Source organism: Pararge aegeria, chromosome Z (genome assembly GCF_905163445.1).
Source record: "Pararge aegeria chromosome Z, ilParAegt1.1, whole genome shotgun sequence".
In the NCBI taxonomy this organism is placed as follows: Eukaryota; Metazoa; Arthropoda; class Insecta; order Lepidoptera; family Nymphalidae; genus Pararge; species Pararge aegeria.
In genome coordinates, this window is record NC_053208.1 from 24,288,270 (window position 1) to 24,304,843 (window position 16,574).

Here is a 16,574-nt window from a genome sequence, read left to right on the forward strand (position 1 = left end):
ATGTTCTCAAAGTCCATCAATCCGCAATTGACCAGCGTGGTCATACTGCCTAAACCCTTCTTACTCCAGGAGGAGACCTGTGCCCTGTCGTGTGCCGGTAATAGGCTGAATTGTTGATGTTCTATCTATGCAATAAGAACAAGGCTAGTTGCTAGCGTACTCATCAGCACTTACCTTTCCGTGTTAATACACGCAAAAGACCACCAATCCGCGGTGGACTACGCTGGCCCAGTGCGGGTAACCCCTTTTTATTGTGGGGGGAGACCCGTGCCCTGTAGTGGGCCGTTAATGGGTTGATATGATGATGACACGAAAAAGACTTGTCGAGAGTAGGGTGCTACTTTTATCAATGTACTTGGTGATGCCCGCTTCCTTCGCCCGCCATTATTACGTTTTTTTTGTGGCTGTAGCCAAGTGGCCTAGGTTAATCTTATGTCTTTTTAATTAATTGTATGCCACAAATCAAGTTGATTGATAGCTTAGTTCGGACGTGAAACAAGGACAGACGTTCAAACACACACACTTTCGCATTTATCATATTAGTAACTTATGAAGTGCACCCTGCTACCCACCAGGCTAATACCCCCCTTTCACAGGACAGATAAAAGAGTTTAGACCCACCACGCAATTCCAACGCGCTTATATATTAACTACTAGTTGTCCCGGCGAACTTCGTACCGCGGATCATTTTTTTTTTATGAAGGTCATAATTTAATACTTATTATCATATTCCGGTCTAAGAGGAATCCAAAAATCGAATATCATTAAAATTCGTCCAGCCGTTCTTGAGTTATAAATGGTGTAACTAACACAACTTTCTTTTATGTATATACTAGCCGTCCCGGCAAACTTCGTACCGCGTATCTTTTTTTTTATGAATGTTTATTATTTTAATACTTATTATCCTATTCCGGTCTAAGAGGAATCCAAAAATCAAATGGCATAAAAATTGGTCCAGCCGTTCGTGAGTTATAAAAGGTGTAACTAACACAACTTTCTTTTATATATAGAGATATTATAAACACGACCTTGGCTTAGCGTGCTCTTCGAGGCACAGAAGTGGACCAAAGCCAATTTCTTAACTCCGCTCTGGTACTTAGTATTTTTGACAGAAAATCGGCAATACAAACTTTGGAATACATAGCACCAACAGCGGCACACGTAGGTTCGCAATGAAGAGTCACGAGATAATATGATTACCTGTTCTAACAATAGTCGCATTCTCCTCTCCGCCCCACTGAGTGGTAACGCGTGCGTTTTTAAAATGAAAACTTAATAAACTAGAAAGGGTTAATAAAATCATACCCCTAAACCAGTGGCGTGCGCTACATATGCATAAAAGTTTCCACTCCAAAGGATTTTAATAACACACATTGTTGGAGGACTTCATTAGGTCCACTAATAAGTATAAAGCTGGACTATTTATCCCTTAGTAACTTAGACTTCAATGGGTATAATAAGCTACCAGGGGATTTTAAAGCGGAAACTATAATATTTGTATATTATTAGTATTTATGTATATTATTCATAAAAATATTCATCAGTTATCTTAGTACCCATAACACAAGCTACGCTTACTTTGCGGCTAGATGGCGATGTTTGTATTGTTGTAGTATATTTTTTATTTATTTATTTATGACGCTTACTTAATATATTAAAACATAGACTACTTGATTGGTAATTATGACTAAAAAAATCAAGGAATTATCGTATTGTGTTTAAAAAATTATAATATTGCATACAGTTAGGCAAAATTTGGCTTAAACTTTATAGTGCATAAATAAGATCTTATGTAACCCGATTTTCTGCAATTAATAACTTAATATATTGATTTATTCATTTTTAATATGTTTTGATCCGCAACGTAGGAAGCTCACAAGAGAGTAAGTATTTCGATTAAAATTTTTCCTCCATCCAACCTCTAAGAATTCCGTTGGAAACAACGTGTGTTTGAGACAAAGTATGAAGCTTCTTACGAGCACGGTTCCCTAGTATTAGACTCCCATCGTTTGAGACTACTGCGAACAAGCTGAGCATTAAAAAAAAAACAAGAATAAAACTGCTCGCACGTCAAAAGCAACTTCGTGTATTTATTGGAAAGCCTTTGTTCCCCAAAAACGCTTTAAAATTGTGACGTCCGTCGACAGAATTTGTGTAGTTTTTTAGAGCAGTAATTCAAAATTTACTTGTTAAACTGTGCCAGCTAAATCGTACTAGGAAACTCAGTTTAAAAGCAAGTAATAATTTAAGCTTGACCAAATTGAGAGGGCGAGGGAGGATATGCGAGCTGTGACACAGGGTAGCCTTTACATTCCATTCCAGTAAAATTAAATGTTTCCGTAAATCTAAATAAAGAATTCTTAGGGACTCAGAGTTTTTCAGTCAAACCGAGCAGAGTTCACGACAGGCAGGCAGGCGGCCGGTTGCATTAAAAATGCCATAACACAGAACAATAAGTCTTATCTATAATTTGAAAACGCCATGTCTTGTGCATAAGAAGGGTTTTGAGTTATCAGTTACTACTTCGGTGCATAAGAAACACCCTTAAATGATTGAAAGTAACGAGCCGCAACGGGGCGATGGTATGTACAACTTTGCCGGTAACTTTCACTTAAGCGGTAAAAAAAAAATAACTTGCAAGTTGCAACGAGCACTATTGATCCGTAATAATTGAATAATTTATCAGACTACAGTCTATTCATATGACGATCACATATTATATTTATTGGAATCGCTTGAAAAGTGGCCCGGTCGAGACGTCAAAATTTTAAATAATATATAAAGTACGCCTCCGAATGCTACCAGAAATAGCACTCGTACCTACTGCTTCGAAAATTTTAACGGAGAATGACTTATGCCTATGGCTACGACGAATCGCCATTTAATTTAATCAAAATATGAATGAAGGTGGGTTTATATTACATATATCGCGTATCGTGTTCTAATTTCAACATACTCTATTATTGGCCCATTGGTGGGCTCAGGTCGGGAGGGAATAAGAGCCCACGTGCCTTTAAAGAAGTGAGCGGTCTAAATAATACCTATTACGTAGCCCGTAACCTTTGATATATTGAAATGGGTCTTTGCTGCACCTACACGATTATCTAAGAAGCATACTAACAAAAAAAAAATTGTAAGAGCTCGTTATCCCAAACGAAAATTCACGGTAACGCTTTCAGTTATTAATTAAAATTTTGGTGTAAAACAAAAAACTACATACGTAGGGGTTACGGATTGCTCTGGTTAGGTTTTAATTTTATTTAGTTAAAAGAAAAAGCGGAAATGTAAAAGTGCAAGGAGCGGTCACATATAATTTTAGGTCGCGATGACACGCTCTTAATGATGCTCTTTTTTGCTACTTTATTTCTAATATTCTAAATTCCTTTCTGAGTTATGTGCTTTGTTGTTTTAAGAAAGAGTTGCACACTTTCATAATGGCTTAATATGGCTAATCGAAACTCAAGGATAATAGAACACATACTACGGAACGAATAATAAATGTCTTTTTCTGGTTCACGCTTATTTTTCATGCCGTCGAAGTCGATGGTAAAAGGTATATTAAATAAATTATGAAAACATTGCTCAATTCTCGTCCTACCGTCGTGCCGCTAAGCGGAACGATGGCGTTTAGAAACCGATTAGGGGTTTGGGTTTAACATAACTGCCATACCCCTTATATGAGAGTCCGGTCAAGAGCTAACTTGTAGAGCTAATTAAACGAAAAATATAAAAATATATAGTACGGAAAATCTATACTAGTGTTTTTTGATGACAAAACCGTGGAACTTTAAAAAAAAAAAACAACAGTTCTGGCTCATAATAATTGCTAGCGTTTGAATCTAGTTCTAGTTGAATCTATTAAAAGTGCTATCCCCTTTACAACGCAGTCATTAAAGTACTGTATTTATTTAACTAGCTTCTGTAAACATAATAAAATGTCCTGCAGTGATGTCCAGCGGACTTTCGCCCGAAGCGTTTAGAAATATAGTGAATAAAAAAAAAAGACAGTCGGCCTCTTTATATTCTACGGGGTAGGTACGGGTTATGTAACGAATGCTCAATATACTGTTTACTAAACCATTGCACTGATTGCTGTTATCCGTTGCGACGTCTATCCGATGATCTTGGTCGGATCTGCATTAAATACGAATGGGACCAAATAGGCAGACGGACTTGGGGGTTGTATTATAACTGTCATACCCCTAACATATATTTAATAATGCGCTAACGATGTTAAATAATCAGAGAAATAATGCCTAATTGTATACGCGTATATGTAATGTAAGCGGTGACAGCGCAGTGGGTAGGAGCTCGCACCCTCCTCTTAACTTTTCTGTGTTATGTGCGTTCTAAGTAATTAAAATTATCACTTGCTCCGACGGTGAAGGAAAACATCGTCAGGAAACATGCATGCCTGAGAGTTCTATATAATGTTCTCAAAGGTGTGTGGAGTCCACCGATCCGCACTGGGTCAGCGTGTTGGACAACGGCCTTAACCCCTTCTCATTGTGGTACTCCCCTTGCCCTGTAGTTGGCCGGTAATGGATCGATATGAAAAACTGCCCTTTGATGTTTTGAAGTATCTACTATATATCCAGAAAAATATCTTATTTTTGCAGAAATAAAGGTTTTGTTGATATATAATGCCAATTATATGTAAAAAAAATCCCCGAAAACGCTAGCCGAGTGTCATGGACTCTTGACGTCATAGTCAAATTAGTACTTTAGTATGTCGTTGTTCCATAGCTAAAGATTATTCATTTTGGTATTTGTTTAAAAAAAACTTAGTAGTTAAAAATCATAAAATACTTACAACGACAGACATAAAAATTATGTTTAAAATATAGACGTGACGTAAAATTATGATTTCATAGTATTAGTCATTTACTCATGTCGGATCGCTAGATTTTGGAATACATATTGAAATAAATACTATTAATTGAAAATAAATAGCAATTTCACATCGATTTAAAAAAAAATACGTATTCCTTAATACATGAATATAAGTACAATATTTTAGCGATTCTTTGTTATGGTCATCATGCATCATGCGTTTTTCTTAGTTATCAGTACTTAGTTTGGTGTGCATTCATAGGCAGATCGTTGTAATCCTCCTGATCCGAAAATTAATAAAAACGATTTACTAGTTATTTATCAAGTAACACATTACGTGTACTTTATTACATTTCAGAATCACAATGAGAGAATGTATTCATACAAAATAAATTCATCGCATGGCATTGCGGTCAATAATTAATTTGTCCAGTTACATATAAATACAGTGCATACCTTTTCATATTCGCGTCGAACGCCCCGTAGTATAGCAAATATTACATTTCCAATTAGCTAAACGTCCACCAATCCGCACTAGGCCGGCGTGGTGGACTACGGTCTAAACCCTTCTCATTCTGGGCGGAGACCGGTGCTTTGTTATGGCCCATGCAATGGGTTGATAGGATGAATTAGAAAAAAGCGGGACAGACTACCTGTAAAAAAATATGTTTAAGAATATGAAATACTAATACTTGAATAGCTATTTTAATGTGAGATAGTTTTTTTTTAATTTATTGACGCGTAGTTTACTGGTTACCTAATGCATATAAAAAAAATATAATTATGTCTATCTATATCTTAAAAATAGAATACATGTCAAGACGATCATTACTTTAAGCGATTGCCGTACACTGCTGGTCATAGAGGTATTTTGTACCCACATATATCTTTAAGTAATATAGATGTATTAATAAAAGTAGTATATCATAAGTTTGTGGGTGTAAACACGTGCTTGTTATAGAAGATGTACGAAGATGTATTTTTACGTAACTTTAGGGAAGTCGGTAGCAAAGGTACGAATCGGCTTAGTGCTCCCAGGACTCTTGCCCACATAGTCACACTAACCGCCCAAACGTTTGCCTCCACCTCCATTCCCTATGCCGCCGCCCTGTGCGCCCCTCCCTCACTCCTCGACCCACGTAGTCTCTCCCGGGCGTTTCAGGCTTCAGTCGGACGCCATCGGTCGTATATCGCAGTCTTGTTTCCTTTCGAGCAACAAGTACGGTACGTGTTGCCCTGCTTGCAGCATATTGTTGCACATATATTTGTGTTTCCGTAGTTAAATGTTAGAATTAAATAAAACGATTATAATAGAATAATTTTACAATAATTCAATTGTTATCGGCAAAAAGTTAAGCGGCAATTTGTTGTTGTTTTTTTTTAAGTGGTGGAAAAAGTTTTTTTTTTTTTGTTATAGTTATAAAGGATAAGTACCTAATATTTAATTTAGAGATAAATTTAGTATTTAGGTTCCCACTGCTGGGCAAAGTCCTCGTCGCTAGGGAGGCGGGTTTGAACTTGGAATCGTCACACAGTTCCGGCGGGCGGGCGGGCTAGCATTAAAATTAGAAATAAGTTAGTATAGGAAAATATTTAGGTATAGTTAGTGTTTTATTTTAATTACAATTAATTTTATCAATTTATAATTAGTGAGACTAAGTTAAGAGAGATAACATAAGAGACTAGTTTTTTTTAAGTTTATTTAAGGAACAGTTTGTTATTTAATTTATAATATAAATCTTGAAATGCTGTCAATTTCCATTAACGATTGTATGAAGTATGCGTAGATTTTTTTATTAGTGACTTATTCAACTCCTTTTTAAGTAGATATTGTTTGACTTTATTTTATTTTGAATTATTGCATTTTGTTCTGTTTTATTTTGTTTTATAACACTTATTTATTTATTTTGTGCATTTTTAATGACACCGGGTTTTGTCCGGTTGTGTTATAGCCGATTAGTTAGAAAAAAATAACATGGTACAATATTATGTAGTAGGCTTTGTAGTGACGAGTTAGAATTGAAATTTATTGTAAACATCCGCTTAGTCTCAGGATATATCAAGTATTTTAGCGTCGGCTGCTTCAGGACCGTAACTGCGAGCCTATGAGTGTAGTCTTAAGCTTTTTTTAAATTTAGATATGTTTTAAGCGTCTTAGCACAATAGTAAATAATTTAGAGGACAAGCTGCTGAAACCAGAAGTATCGACGGTTCAAACTCCAACCTTCGGTCGGCGAACTTGCAAAAAAAATAGCGTAGCTTGTATTCCTGATGAATAAAAGATTAGTATTTAAAACTGTATATCATTTGCAGATACTATCGACTGGTAGGCAGCCTCAGCAACCTGGCTGCGCCTACGCGCACCCGCTCTGAGCAGTTCCAAAGTGATAATTTGGATATTGACCACAGCAGAGAGAAGGCGCCACGTGTGGGCCTGTGTACAACCGGGGGCGGGCGCTTTGCGCCGCCCCACCACGATATACTTTGTGAGTATTAACCTTTTTCTAACTCCTTAGCGCGATTATATTTAGGTGTGATGGAGGTGGGCGCGGAACGACGCAACCTTCACTCCGAAGCAGCTTTGTAACGTGAACAATAGGTGTTCGTCATCGTCATCATCACTTCCAACGATTGACGTCTACTGCTGAACAAACGTGATTCCAGCGGCTGCAAGCGACTAGCGTCGACCATCGCTGCGTTTACCGATGCTGTCCATTGTCCGGTCGTCGTTCCAGCACTTTGGTACCCCAGCGTCCATCGGTTCTCCGACCTATTTAATTGGGTGTTATACAACCAATTAGTAGTCTTATCTGAAGCTGCAACATAGCTGTTAATGTAAGCACAGAAATCGCCAATCGCCCCGGGATTATTTATTTTCACTTCGGGTTCAGATAGAATTACTTGTTTTGCGAGCACTGTACGGCAGACAAAGAGCGAAAGCATCTTAATTGGTGCGTTCAACAAAGGTAGTACTTAATAAGTACTTTATAGTTAGACGGCCGAATACAGTAGGTATCGATGTTCATCGTAGACGTATTTCGCCGTTGGACGCAAACTCACTCAGACCCTATTTACGATGCGTCCTAACTTTGTCTTCGAGTATACGGGAACAGCAACACAGCACTAGATTAGAGGCAACAAAATAGTATATTGTGTACTACAATATAATTAATTGAGCTTGCGTGGGGACAAGGGACAGACACGAACGGGCTTCGTGAGAGATCAAATATAATGTTAGAGCTGGACACATCAACCGGATCATATCCTTCAATATCAATCAGTTGGAATAAACGATAATCCCCGGTGAGATGTGTAGGTGCAAGAGATGGATACTTCAAACATTTGATATTGGTTATGGCTTAAGATGAGGGTTAACATTATATTTATTTTATTATATTATCATAATAATTAGGTTGCTCTTATGACTGTCCGTTATTCTAGGCGATTAGTTTTTTAATCCTTATCGATTCAGTTGGACTATGTGCCTTTTTGCGAATCGATCGTTAGAGGTATTATTTCGATCTATTATTATTTTTTGTTTTATTCGAAGACGATTCGAATTTTATTACTCGTGCCCTTAGTATGAGGTTCATTCGTAGAGGTCGATTAAGTTTAAGCCATCACCCCGGTGAGAAATTTTAATAAAAGTTAAAAAAGATCTTAGAAAGAAAAATCGTTTTCGATGTCGACTTGCGCCCGCGCGAAGGCTTGTCCGTGATTTGCCGCTGACATGTAATAACTCGGTTGACAGGGGATTATAAAAGTAGTTGTATCGTGCCGTTGACAAAGTTTTCCAACTTAACATGATGGTTTTAGTGTGCGAAGTCTCAGATACCACTTTTGCATTGTAAAGGTATTTCGATATTCGAAAGCGACTGTCGACTTAGATTGTTAGCGAGCCATTTCACAATATTAGTAAGCGAAGGTGCATTTTAATGGAAGCATTCCATTTTAAAGAGTTATACATAGTGGTTTGCTATGCGCTACCTCTTTTAGGTTTCATACATTAAATTGACTTTATGTGAGTAGTTTCAGGTAATAAGAGCGTTTAGGACCTTATTGCGAATTCGGCGATTTCGACAATTATACGCGCATGAGGGTTTCGTTTATTGTTTTGCACTTAAGTTTGGTATATTACATTCATTACTATAATAGAACCTCGGTTAGTGAGAATAGTTCAATCGACGAGCTTCTTCCTAGGGGATTTCTTAAAATGACAATATCTCGACACACACAATTTATCAACACCTCGACGTCCTAAAAATAGGGATTATAATTTTGAAACAAATCGTTTACAATATTAAAATAACATTGCTTTAAGCAGTATAGTAAGCCCCCTGAGCCTTGAGCGTAAGTTGACAAACGTTGAAAACCCGTAACGGTAATCGATTTGCTTTTACGTTTTGATGTGAGACATCTATTGGTAGTAAGTCTATCAATAAGTCGTCATATCCAAGGCATGATTGTCTCTTATGCTGTCATGCCTTTTTTGCGCTCCTGTATATTACTTTTGTAATTACTATTATAATTGAAGTAATAAAAAACTTGCTTTTATAAACGAAACTCAATTTTTTAGTTATTAGTTACACAATATACGGTCTAGTTTCATGTTTCGCATAGGCTGGGATTCCGAGACGATCAACTTCTTTTACTTGTAACTTACACTAAGGGTATTGATGGCGTCGACGCGAAATTCTATTTACCTGTTGCTTACGGAATAAGCTGTTGCGTTGATAGTTTTAACCGGCGTCGTTTATTTCATTTTCTGATGTTTTTACTGAAGTTGCTTATTCCCCGACGCAAAAACAATGGGCAGAGTTTTAGTTTGACGTATCCGTGTGTGTGTGTGGGTGTGGGTGTGTTTATGTCTGTCTGTGTGTGTGGGTGTATGTCTGTCTGTGGCATCGTATTTCCGTAACGGATGAACCGATTTTAATTTAATTTATTTGTTGGTTGAAAGGTGGGAGCGTTGTTGTTAGCTCTGTTTGATGAAAATCGGTCGAAAATAGCGAATTTTTTCCACAATTCTGTTTAAAATTAAAATTTCTAGAATTGCATGAATAGGCTAGAGTAGTAGAATAATGTACGCTATGTTAAGAGTCGGGGATTTTGAATTTTAAATTTTTATTATATCTATTTTTTCAAATGGTAATTCATGTAAATTTTTATCTTATCTGCAAATATTTGTTCAACAATCCATTATTCCAATTGACTTGCAAGAACCCTCAAGGTTGTCAATATACTGCGTTCGGTACACGGTCAGGTCAGGTCAGGGCGTTTTATTGTGTTGTTAGTGAGTATTATGGAGCGAAGAAGAAACGTAAAATCAATGAGATGTTTTTTTTTGTTTACAGTATACTAGTCTAGTGGATAACATTTTCGACATTTCATAAGGTTCTGAGTCGATTTCCAGAGCGGGCCATAAATTGTTAGGCACGATTTTCGAACTACGCCACCTACGTCCAGCGTATCTCGCAAATTAAGCCGTCATAACTGGTTTTCATTTATACGAATATTAAAGCAGAATAGTTTGTGTTTCTGTTTGAACGCGCTTATCTCTGAAACAGCGTGTCACATTTGAAAAATCTTTTTGTATATGATAGCCCAAGTTTTGGAGAAAGCATTTGTAATTTTTAATGTTAAGCCTTCAAAATAGGGAGACAACTAGGGGATGGAAGTTTATAAGAAAGAAACGCTAAACTCAGTAGATATTGATATCAGTCCAGTTAAAAATAATCTTTTAGCGTTAAATATCCCAATTCTTGGGATTAACTGAAAAGAAGATACGAGTTTGTAATGTTTGTAAATTTTACCTTCACGTCGGAATGCTTAATAGTTTGGCGGCACGTGTTTGTCTCCCACCAGACCAGACCGGAGATAATTCTGAAATTATAAGTTCCAAAATTACCCCTGACGTGAATCGAACAAGGGCCTCCCGCGTATAACCACAGTTCTTACCACTGCGCTAGGTTGTCACGAACCTCAACCGGTCAACTGCTGCACCGATCTTAATGAAATTTGGTACAGACAGCTCTCATCCGGAAACGGTCATAAGATAGATTTTTATCCCGGCAAAATATAGATTACTCATGGGACTCATAAATAAATAAATAAATATACTACGACAGTACACACATCGCCATCTAGCCCCAAAGTAAGCGTAGCTTGTGTTATGGGTACTAAGATGACTGATGAATATTTTTATGAATAACTAGATGTGCCCTGCGGCTTCGCCCGCGTAATTTTGGGAAACAGCATACTGCTACTTAGTCTATACCTATAGTCATATATGAGATTTTGAGATTTTTTCACAAATATTTTTTTTCTTACGTATATTTTTTTCAATGAAAAGTATACTATATTATTTCTAATACCTCCAAGAATATGTATAAAAGTTTCATAAAGATCGGTTTAGTAGTTATCGCGTGAAAGCGTAACAAACAAACTTACATTCACATTTATAATATTGGTAGGGATATATATAAAAACTTATAATAAACAGATAAACATCCAGACACTGGAAAATATTCATGTTCATCACACAAACATTTTCCGTTCCGTTGTGCGAATCGAACCGACGGCCTTGGACTCAGAAAGCAGGGTCGCTGCCCACTGCGCCAGTCGGCCGTATAAAAACATTAGTTTTACAGTATATTTTACCTGCCTTTCCCTCAATGGATGAACCATTCATAACTTAATTAGGTACAGATAAAGATAACACCCTTGAGACCTCCACTGTAGGGAAGTGATTACCATGATTTACATATCAGCATCATATCAACCCATTACCGGCCTACTACAGGTTCTCCTCCGATAAATGAGAAGGGGTTAAGACTGTGGCCCAGCGCGGCCAGCTTGGTGGACTACGGTCGGTACGTCGTATTGGTTGACTCCAAATTCAAATTCAAATTCATTTATTTCAAGTAGGCCTACTTTATAAGCACTTTTGAAACGTCAAGCATGTATGTTTGTGTGACTCTACCACCGGTTCGGAAAGCAGATTCTACCGAGAAGAGCCGGCAAGAAACTCAGTAGTTGCTCTTTTCCAACATCAACATTTACAATCATTTTGCTATCTTGCGGGAGATGAGAGCGAGGCTGGCTGCTTCCATTCTACCTTGTCATTCCACTCCACACACCCTTGTGGACATTATGTAGACCTTTGAAGCATGCAGGTTTCCTTACGATGTTTTCCTTCACCGTTGAAGCAAGTGATATTTTAATGACTTAAAACGCACATAACTTGATTGGATTCGGTGGATCGTCGTGGTAGGAGACTCATTGGCAACGACCTTGTTGTCAGTAGATTTTGAAGCCTTGAACACCGGCGCAAGGTTGCCTGTCTGGCTGTCTACAAGATTCATTTCGGAGAGTGTGCTCAGGAGCTATTCGATTTGGTTAAACCATCTCCATTCTACCATCGAACTGCGAGGTACCGAAAGAATCTGCACCGTTATGTTGTTGTAATACCATCAACACGTACGAAGCGTTTTGTTTCTTCCTTTCTGATCCGCACAGCAAAGGCCTGGAATGCCCTCCCATCTTCCGTCTTCCACGATACATATAATTTGGGTACCTTCAAATCAAGGGTGAATAGGCATCTTCCAGGCAAGCTAGCTTCATCTTAGGCTGCATCATCACTTACCATCAGGTGTGATTGCAGTCAAGCACTTGTCTATACAATTAAAAAAAAAACTTAGAAAATTAGAGGTGCGTGCTGCGATTCGAACTTTGCTCCCCGAATGTGAAGTCCTTATTACTGGGCTATCACCACTTCCTTATCATTTATAAATATGTAACAGCTTTCAAACTTGTAATTTGCAAATAAAGATATTCTATTACATTCTATTCTAAGTGATGTTTTCACGTGACACGACTTATAATTAAATTTCATTTTATAAATTTAGTCTGCTAGTTTAGTCTCACCATCGTATATCGGGAGTGTGGCCTAGTTGCGGCCGCTTAAATCAATCGATAGTGTTGGTTAAGCAATGTGATAAAAGTTTAACTAGTTCGAACTTTACCACGTTAAAGCACGTTAATGCATCCCGGGTATTATCACAATGTTAGTTATCTTCAGTCAGTTAGTGTCCCACCACTGGGAACATAGATTGTTTAGAGTTCTGTATCACCACGCTGCTTCGATGTGTTTCTTACGATTATATTATCACAAGTCAGTAATATCAGCGGTGATAGCGCTTTGGTTAGGAGCTCGACTTCACTTTCGGGGGGCCGAGTTCGAATCCGAGCACGGACATAAAACTTTTCTAAGTTATGTGCATTTTAAGGAATTAAAATATTACTTGTTTCATCGGTGAAGGGAAACATCGTTAGGAAACCTGCATTCCCGAGTTTTATAAATTTAAAATGCATATAAAAAATTTGAATTTCAAAATATAAAATTGATAATTCCTCCAAGTGTAGGTAAAAACACTAATAAAAATTATAAAAATGCCTTCCCGATAATGTTCACAAAGGTGTGTGGAGTCCACCAATCCGTACTGGGCCAGCCTGGTGGACTACGGCCTTAACCCCTTCTAAATATAGGAAGAGACCCGTGCTCTGTAGGGGGTTTATGTGATGATGATGATTATGAGTAATATTAGCCAGGTCCTTAACTTTACGGAGTTATGTGCGTTTTGAATTGAATCTGCCTTCCGAACCGGTGGTAGTCACTACAAACAGACTGGACGTTTCAAATGTGCTTATAGTAATACATTTTGGTAGGTGGCCCAGGGAATCTAACCGAAGACGATATGATCGTTAGTCGAGCATGCTAGCCACTAGACCTAAGCGGCACTAAAATGTAGTGTTAGTACATCTGATGATAATCTTCAACTGAGAGTTGAAGTACATTAGCTAAACCTGCCAATCCGTTACGGGCGGCTAGTAGCTCCCCCTCATAACACCTCACATACCTATTATATCTCTAATGTTTCGGTACAAATTATGTTTTGTGAACTTCTATTTGTTGTTTATGCTGTTTTTACTATACTTACTTATTATTTAACTCGCTTTTTTCTAGTCTACTTTATTCTCTTAACAGATTTAATTTTACTCCATAATATTTATATAATATACTAGATGTGCCCTGCGGCTACGCCCGCGTAATTTTGGGAGGCAGCGTACTGCGGCATAGTCTACACCTATAGTCATATATGGGATTTTTAGATTTTATCACAATTTTTTTTTTCTCTTACGTAATTTTTTTTTTCTTTGTAACGTAAACTATACTATTTCTAATACCTCCAAAAATATGTATAAATAGTTTCATGAAGATCGGTTCAGTAGTTTTCGCGTGAAAGCGTAACAAACAAACTTACATTCACATTTATAATATTAGTAGGGATTATGGCCAAATCTGTACCAATTAATATGATTTGACTGTTTGACTCCCATTTAAGTTTTTTTTTTAAATTTTTATCCGAGCAAAACCTTCGAAAATTGCTGGCGGCATTACTGCCTTTAGCGATAAACATTTTACTTGTTATTTCATTAACTTTGGTTTATGCGAATTTATTTGCAGTAGAATTACTTGCAATGTCATCTGTAGCTCCCTGATGGTACTTATTTTGGTTGGCTGCCCGCTAGTGTTGTCAGTTTTGTTGTGAAATAAGAGGTTGATGTTACTAGGTGTGGGGGGTCCGGGGGGGGGGGGAGGTAACGGGGTTGGGGGTTTAATTCTATCGCGGAAAGCGTTGGGGGTATTTCAAGCCTGCGATTTTTATTTTATAAATTCATTTTAACAATATCTTTGAGCTTTGATTTTTCCTTTCGTTTTTCATTATATAATGTTTTTTTGCATTGCTTTTGTTGTTTATCTCTTTTATTTCATTGATGTGTATGTTTTATTTGTTTTTATATATATAATAACTAAGGCTGAGCGTGTTTTTTCTATCGTTTTGATATGAATGATGACATGGCTTGTCGAAATTAAATATTATTTAGCATACGTTGTTATACTCTGTGGCACATACCGATTTTTGCGTCACTCGGCTACCTGTGACATTGCTTGTATTTTGCCTAGCTTTGTATTCTCTACATTAATAATAAGTACACTTGCAGGAAATTGCGAAATACATATTAATTACACATCAAAACTGCATATCCGACGGCATACGAAATCGCGTCGCGGCCTGTTTTTGAATTCATTTAATATTTGTTTGTCCGTCGATCCTGACATTTCGAAATGATTTTTTTTATATGTACTTGGTAAACAATGCAGTTGATATCAGCCTTTGAAACGCTATATTTCTATTTTAGACATGCGAGGCAAATAGCGCCCGTAGCTTTGCGATGAAACTCAAACATTGTTTGGACATAAATTTCATATTTTCTATTTGGAATGCCCTTTGACTGTAGGCAACTCGCCCCCCGAGTTTCACTAGGAAGCTGAGCAGTGAGCTTTGACCAAATAAAAAAAGACAACTGGCTTTGTTGTAATTTTCCGTACCGGATCATTTTCCTATTCTCACACAATGCAGGAAAATGTAGCGATCTTATCGGCTGGTTTATTCTTTGCGCACACCTCTGGTGGGAAACCACTCCTTTTGATTGACCGGGCTTAGTTGGGCGAATTTACAGTTTTCCCGTCTGTTTGTCCATTGGCCTATTTCTCGTATGTTAAAGTTCTTCAAATTCTGAATTAAACAACATAATTACTAATATTCTCAGCTTCAATGCTAATCTTTGACTTGACCCTAAGCCGAAAATATAAGAATATTTAAGGTTTTTTTTTTATGGCGCATTCATACTAGAACAACAATTACAGCTTGTGTGTGTTTAAAAAAAATTAAGAGAGCTGTTGTTTCGCAAATTTATAATTTGGGGGGCTTTAACTTTTAATTTTTGAGCAAATCCCTGTTGATTATTCATATTTAGCAATGAAAAGTTTTGTGCAGTGACAACCATGTTAATGTGTGTGCACTTTTGGTTTAGATACCCGCCAGATGGTTTATTGACATTCGGAAAGAGTAAGCATGATGTAGCGGCGGAACCGCACATCATCGAGCTGGACCCGTTAGCATCAGACGATTGTTTAGATGTCCTCTCACCCGAAGATCTGTTCCTACTGACCACGTGAGTACTCTAGCTTTAATCTTTATTAGTAACGATTGATAACCCTAGTTTTTACAGTTTTCTATATTGCAATTCGGTTTTTATTTACTTCATGGCGCCCTATGCAGAAACGTTTCTTAGAGTCGCTCCACGATGGGACTGTGCCATCTAAATACAAAGTTTGCGATGGGTTAAAAACTGAGTTTGAAATTATGTGTTTTGTTTGAATAAGGCCAGTGAACTACTTGAACAAAAAACTACTGCTGCAGTAAATACAAAGTTTGCCATAGGTCAAGAAATGTGGGTGTTAATTATGTGTTTTGTATGAAGAAGGCCAGTTAACAACTTGTCCGAAAATTATTCTTGAATACAAAGTTTGCGATGGGTTGACAACTGTGGGTGTCAAATTATGCGCTTTGTATGAAGATGACCAGTTGACAACTGCTCGTAAAGTTACTGAATCGCGAGGCTGTTAAGCTCTACAACTTCAGCGAGCGCTCTTAATTGCAAATAAAGGAAGTACTACTGTAAACAAGGATTATCTTAAGCTCTGAGCCAACTGAGGCGATTACGTACGGGACGCAGCATACGATTCGGAGCAACTCACTCGCTCGATCGCTTAGCCTCCGAAACTGACGTGACTGCTCGCGTTTCACTGTTTTTTGCTCAATGGAGAAATCTGT

The 16,574-nt window shown here is 37.5% G+C and overlaps 2 protein-coding genes across 4 annotated transcripts in view; both read left to right on the forward strand.

Annotated features, from left to right (window-relative positions):
- The first annotated feature begins 5,797 nt into the window (after nt 1–5,797).
- Nucleotides 5,798–15,826, forward strand: LOC120635965. Its single transcript, XM_039907176.1, has 3 exons — nt 5,798–6,057; nt 7,147–7,319; nt 15,772–15,826. Exons 1-3 carry the CDS (start codon nt 5,798–5,800, stop codon nt 15,792–15,794), a joined length of 456 nt encoding a protein of 151 aa, XP_039763110.1. The 3' UTR covers nt 15,795–15,826.
- The window catches only part of LOC120636305, a 30,767-nt gene continuing 29,970 nt past the window's right edge, over nt 15,778–16,574 (forward strand). For 2 of the 3 annotated variants that reach the window (XM_039907729.1, XM_039907731.1), the window contains exon 1: nt 15,817–15,912. The gene's annotated coding sequence lies outside the window, so the exon portion shown is untranslated. Of the gene's footprint in view, nt 15,913–16,574 lie in introns of all 3 variants that reach the window. The other variant, XM_039907730.1, reaches the window with a different exon arrangement.

Excerpts from the sequence above, each read along its gene's own strand:
- LOC120635965 (XM_039907176.1), top strand. The coding sequence starts at position 5,798 with ATGTACGAAGATGTATTTTTACGTAACTTTAGGGAAGTCGGTAGCAAA. Across the intron at positions 6,058-7,146 it reads CCTTTCGAGCAACAAGTACG|ATACTATCGACTGGTAGGCA; the intron begins GTACGTGTTGCC and ends TATCATTTGCAG. Across the intron at positions 7,320-15,771 it reads GCCCCACCACGATATACTTT|ATACCCGCCAGATGGTTTAT; the intron begins GTGAGTATTAAC and ends CTTTTGGTTTAG.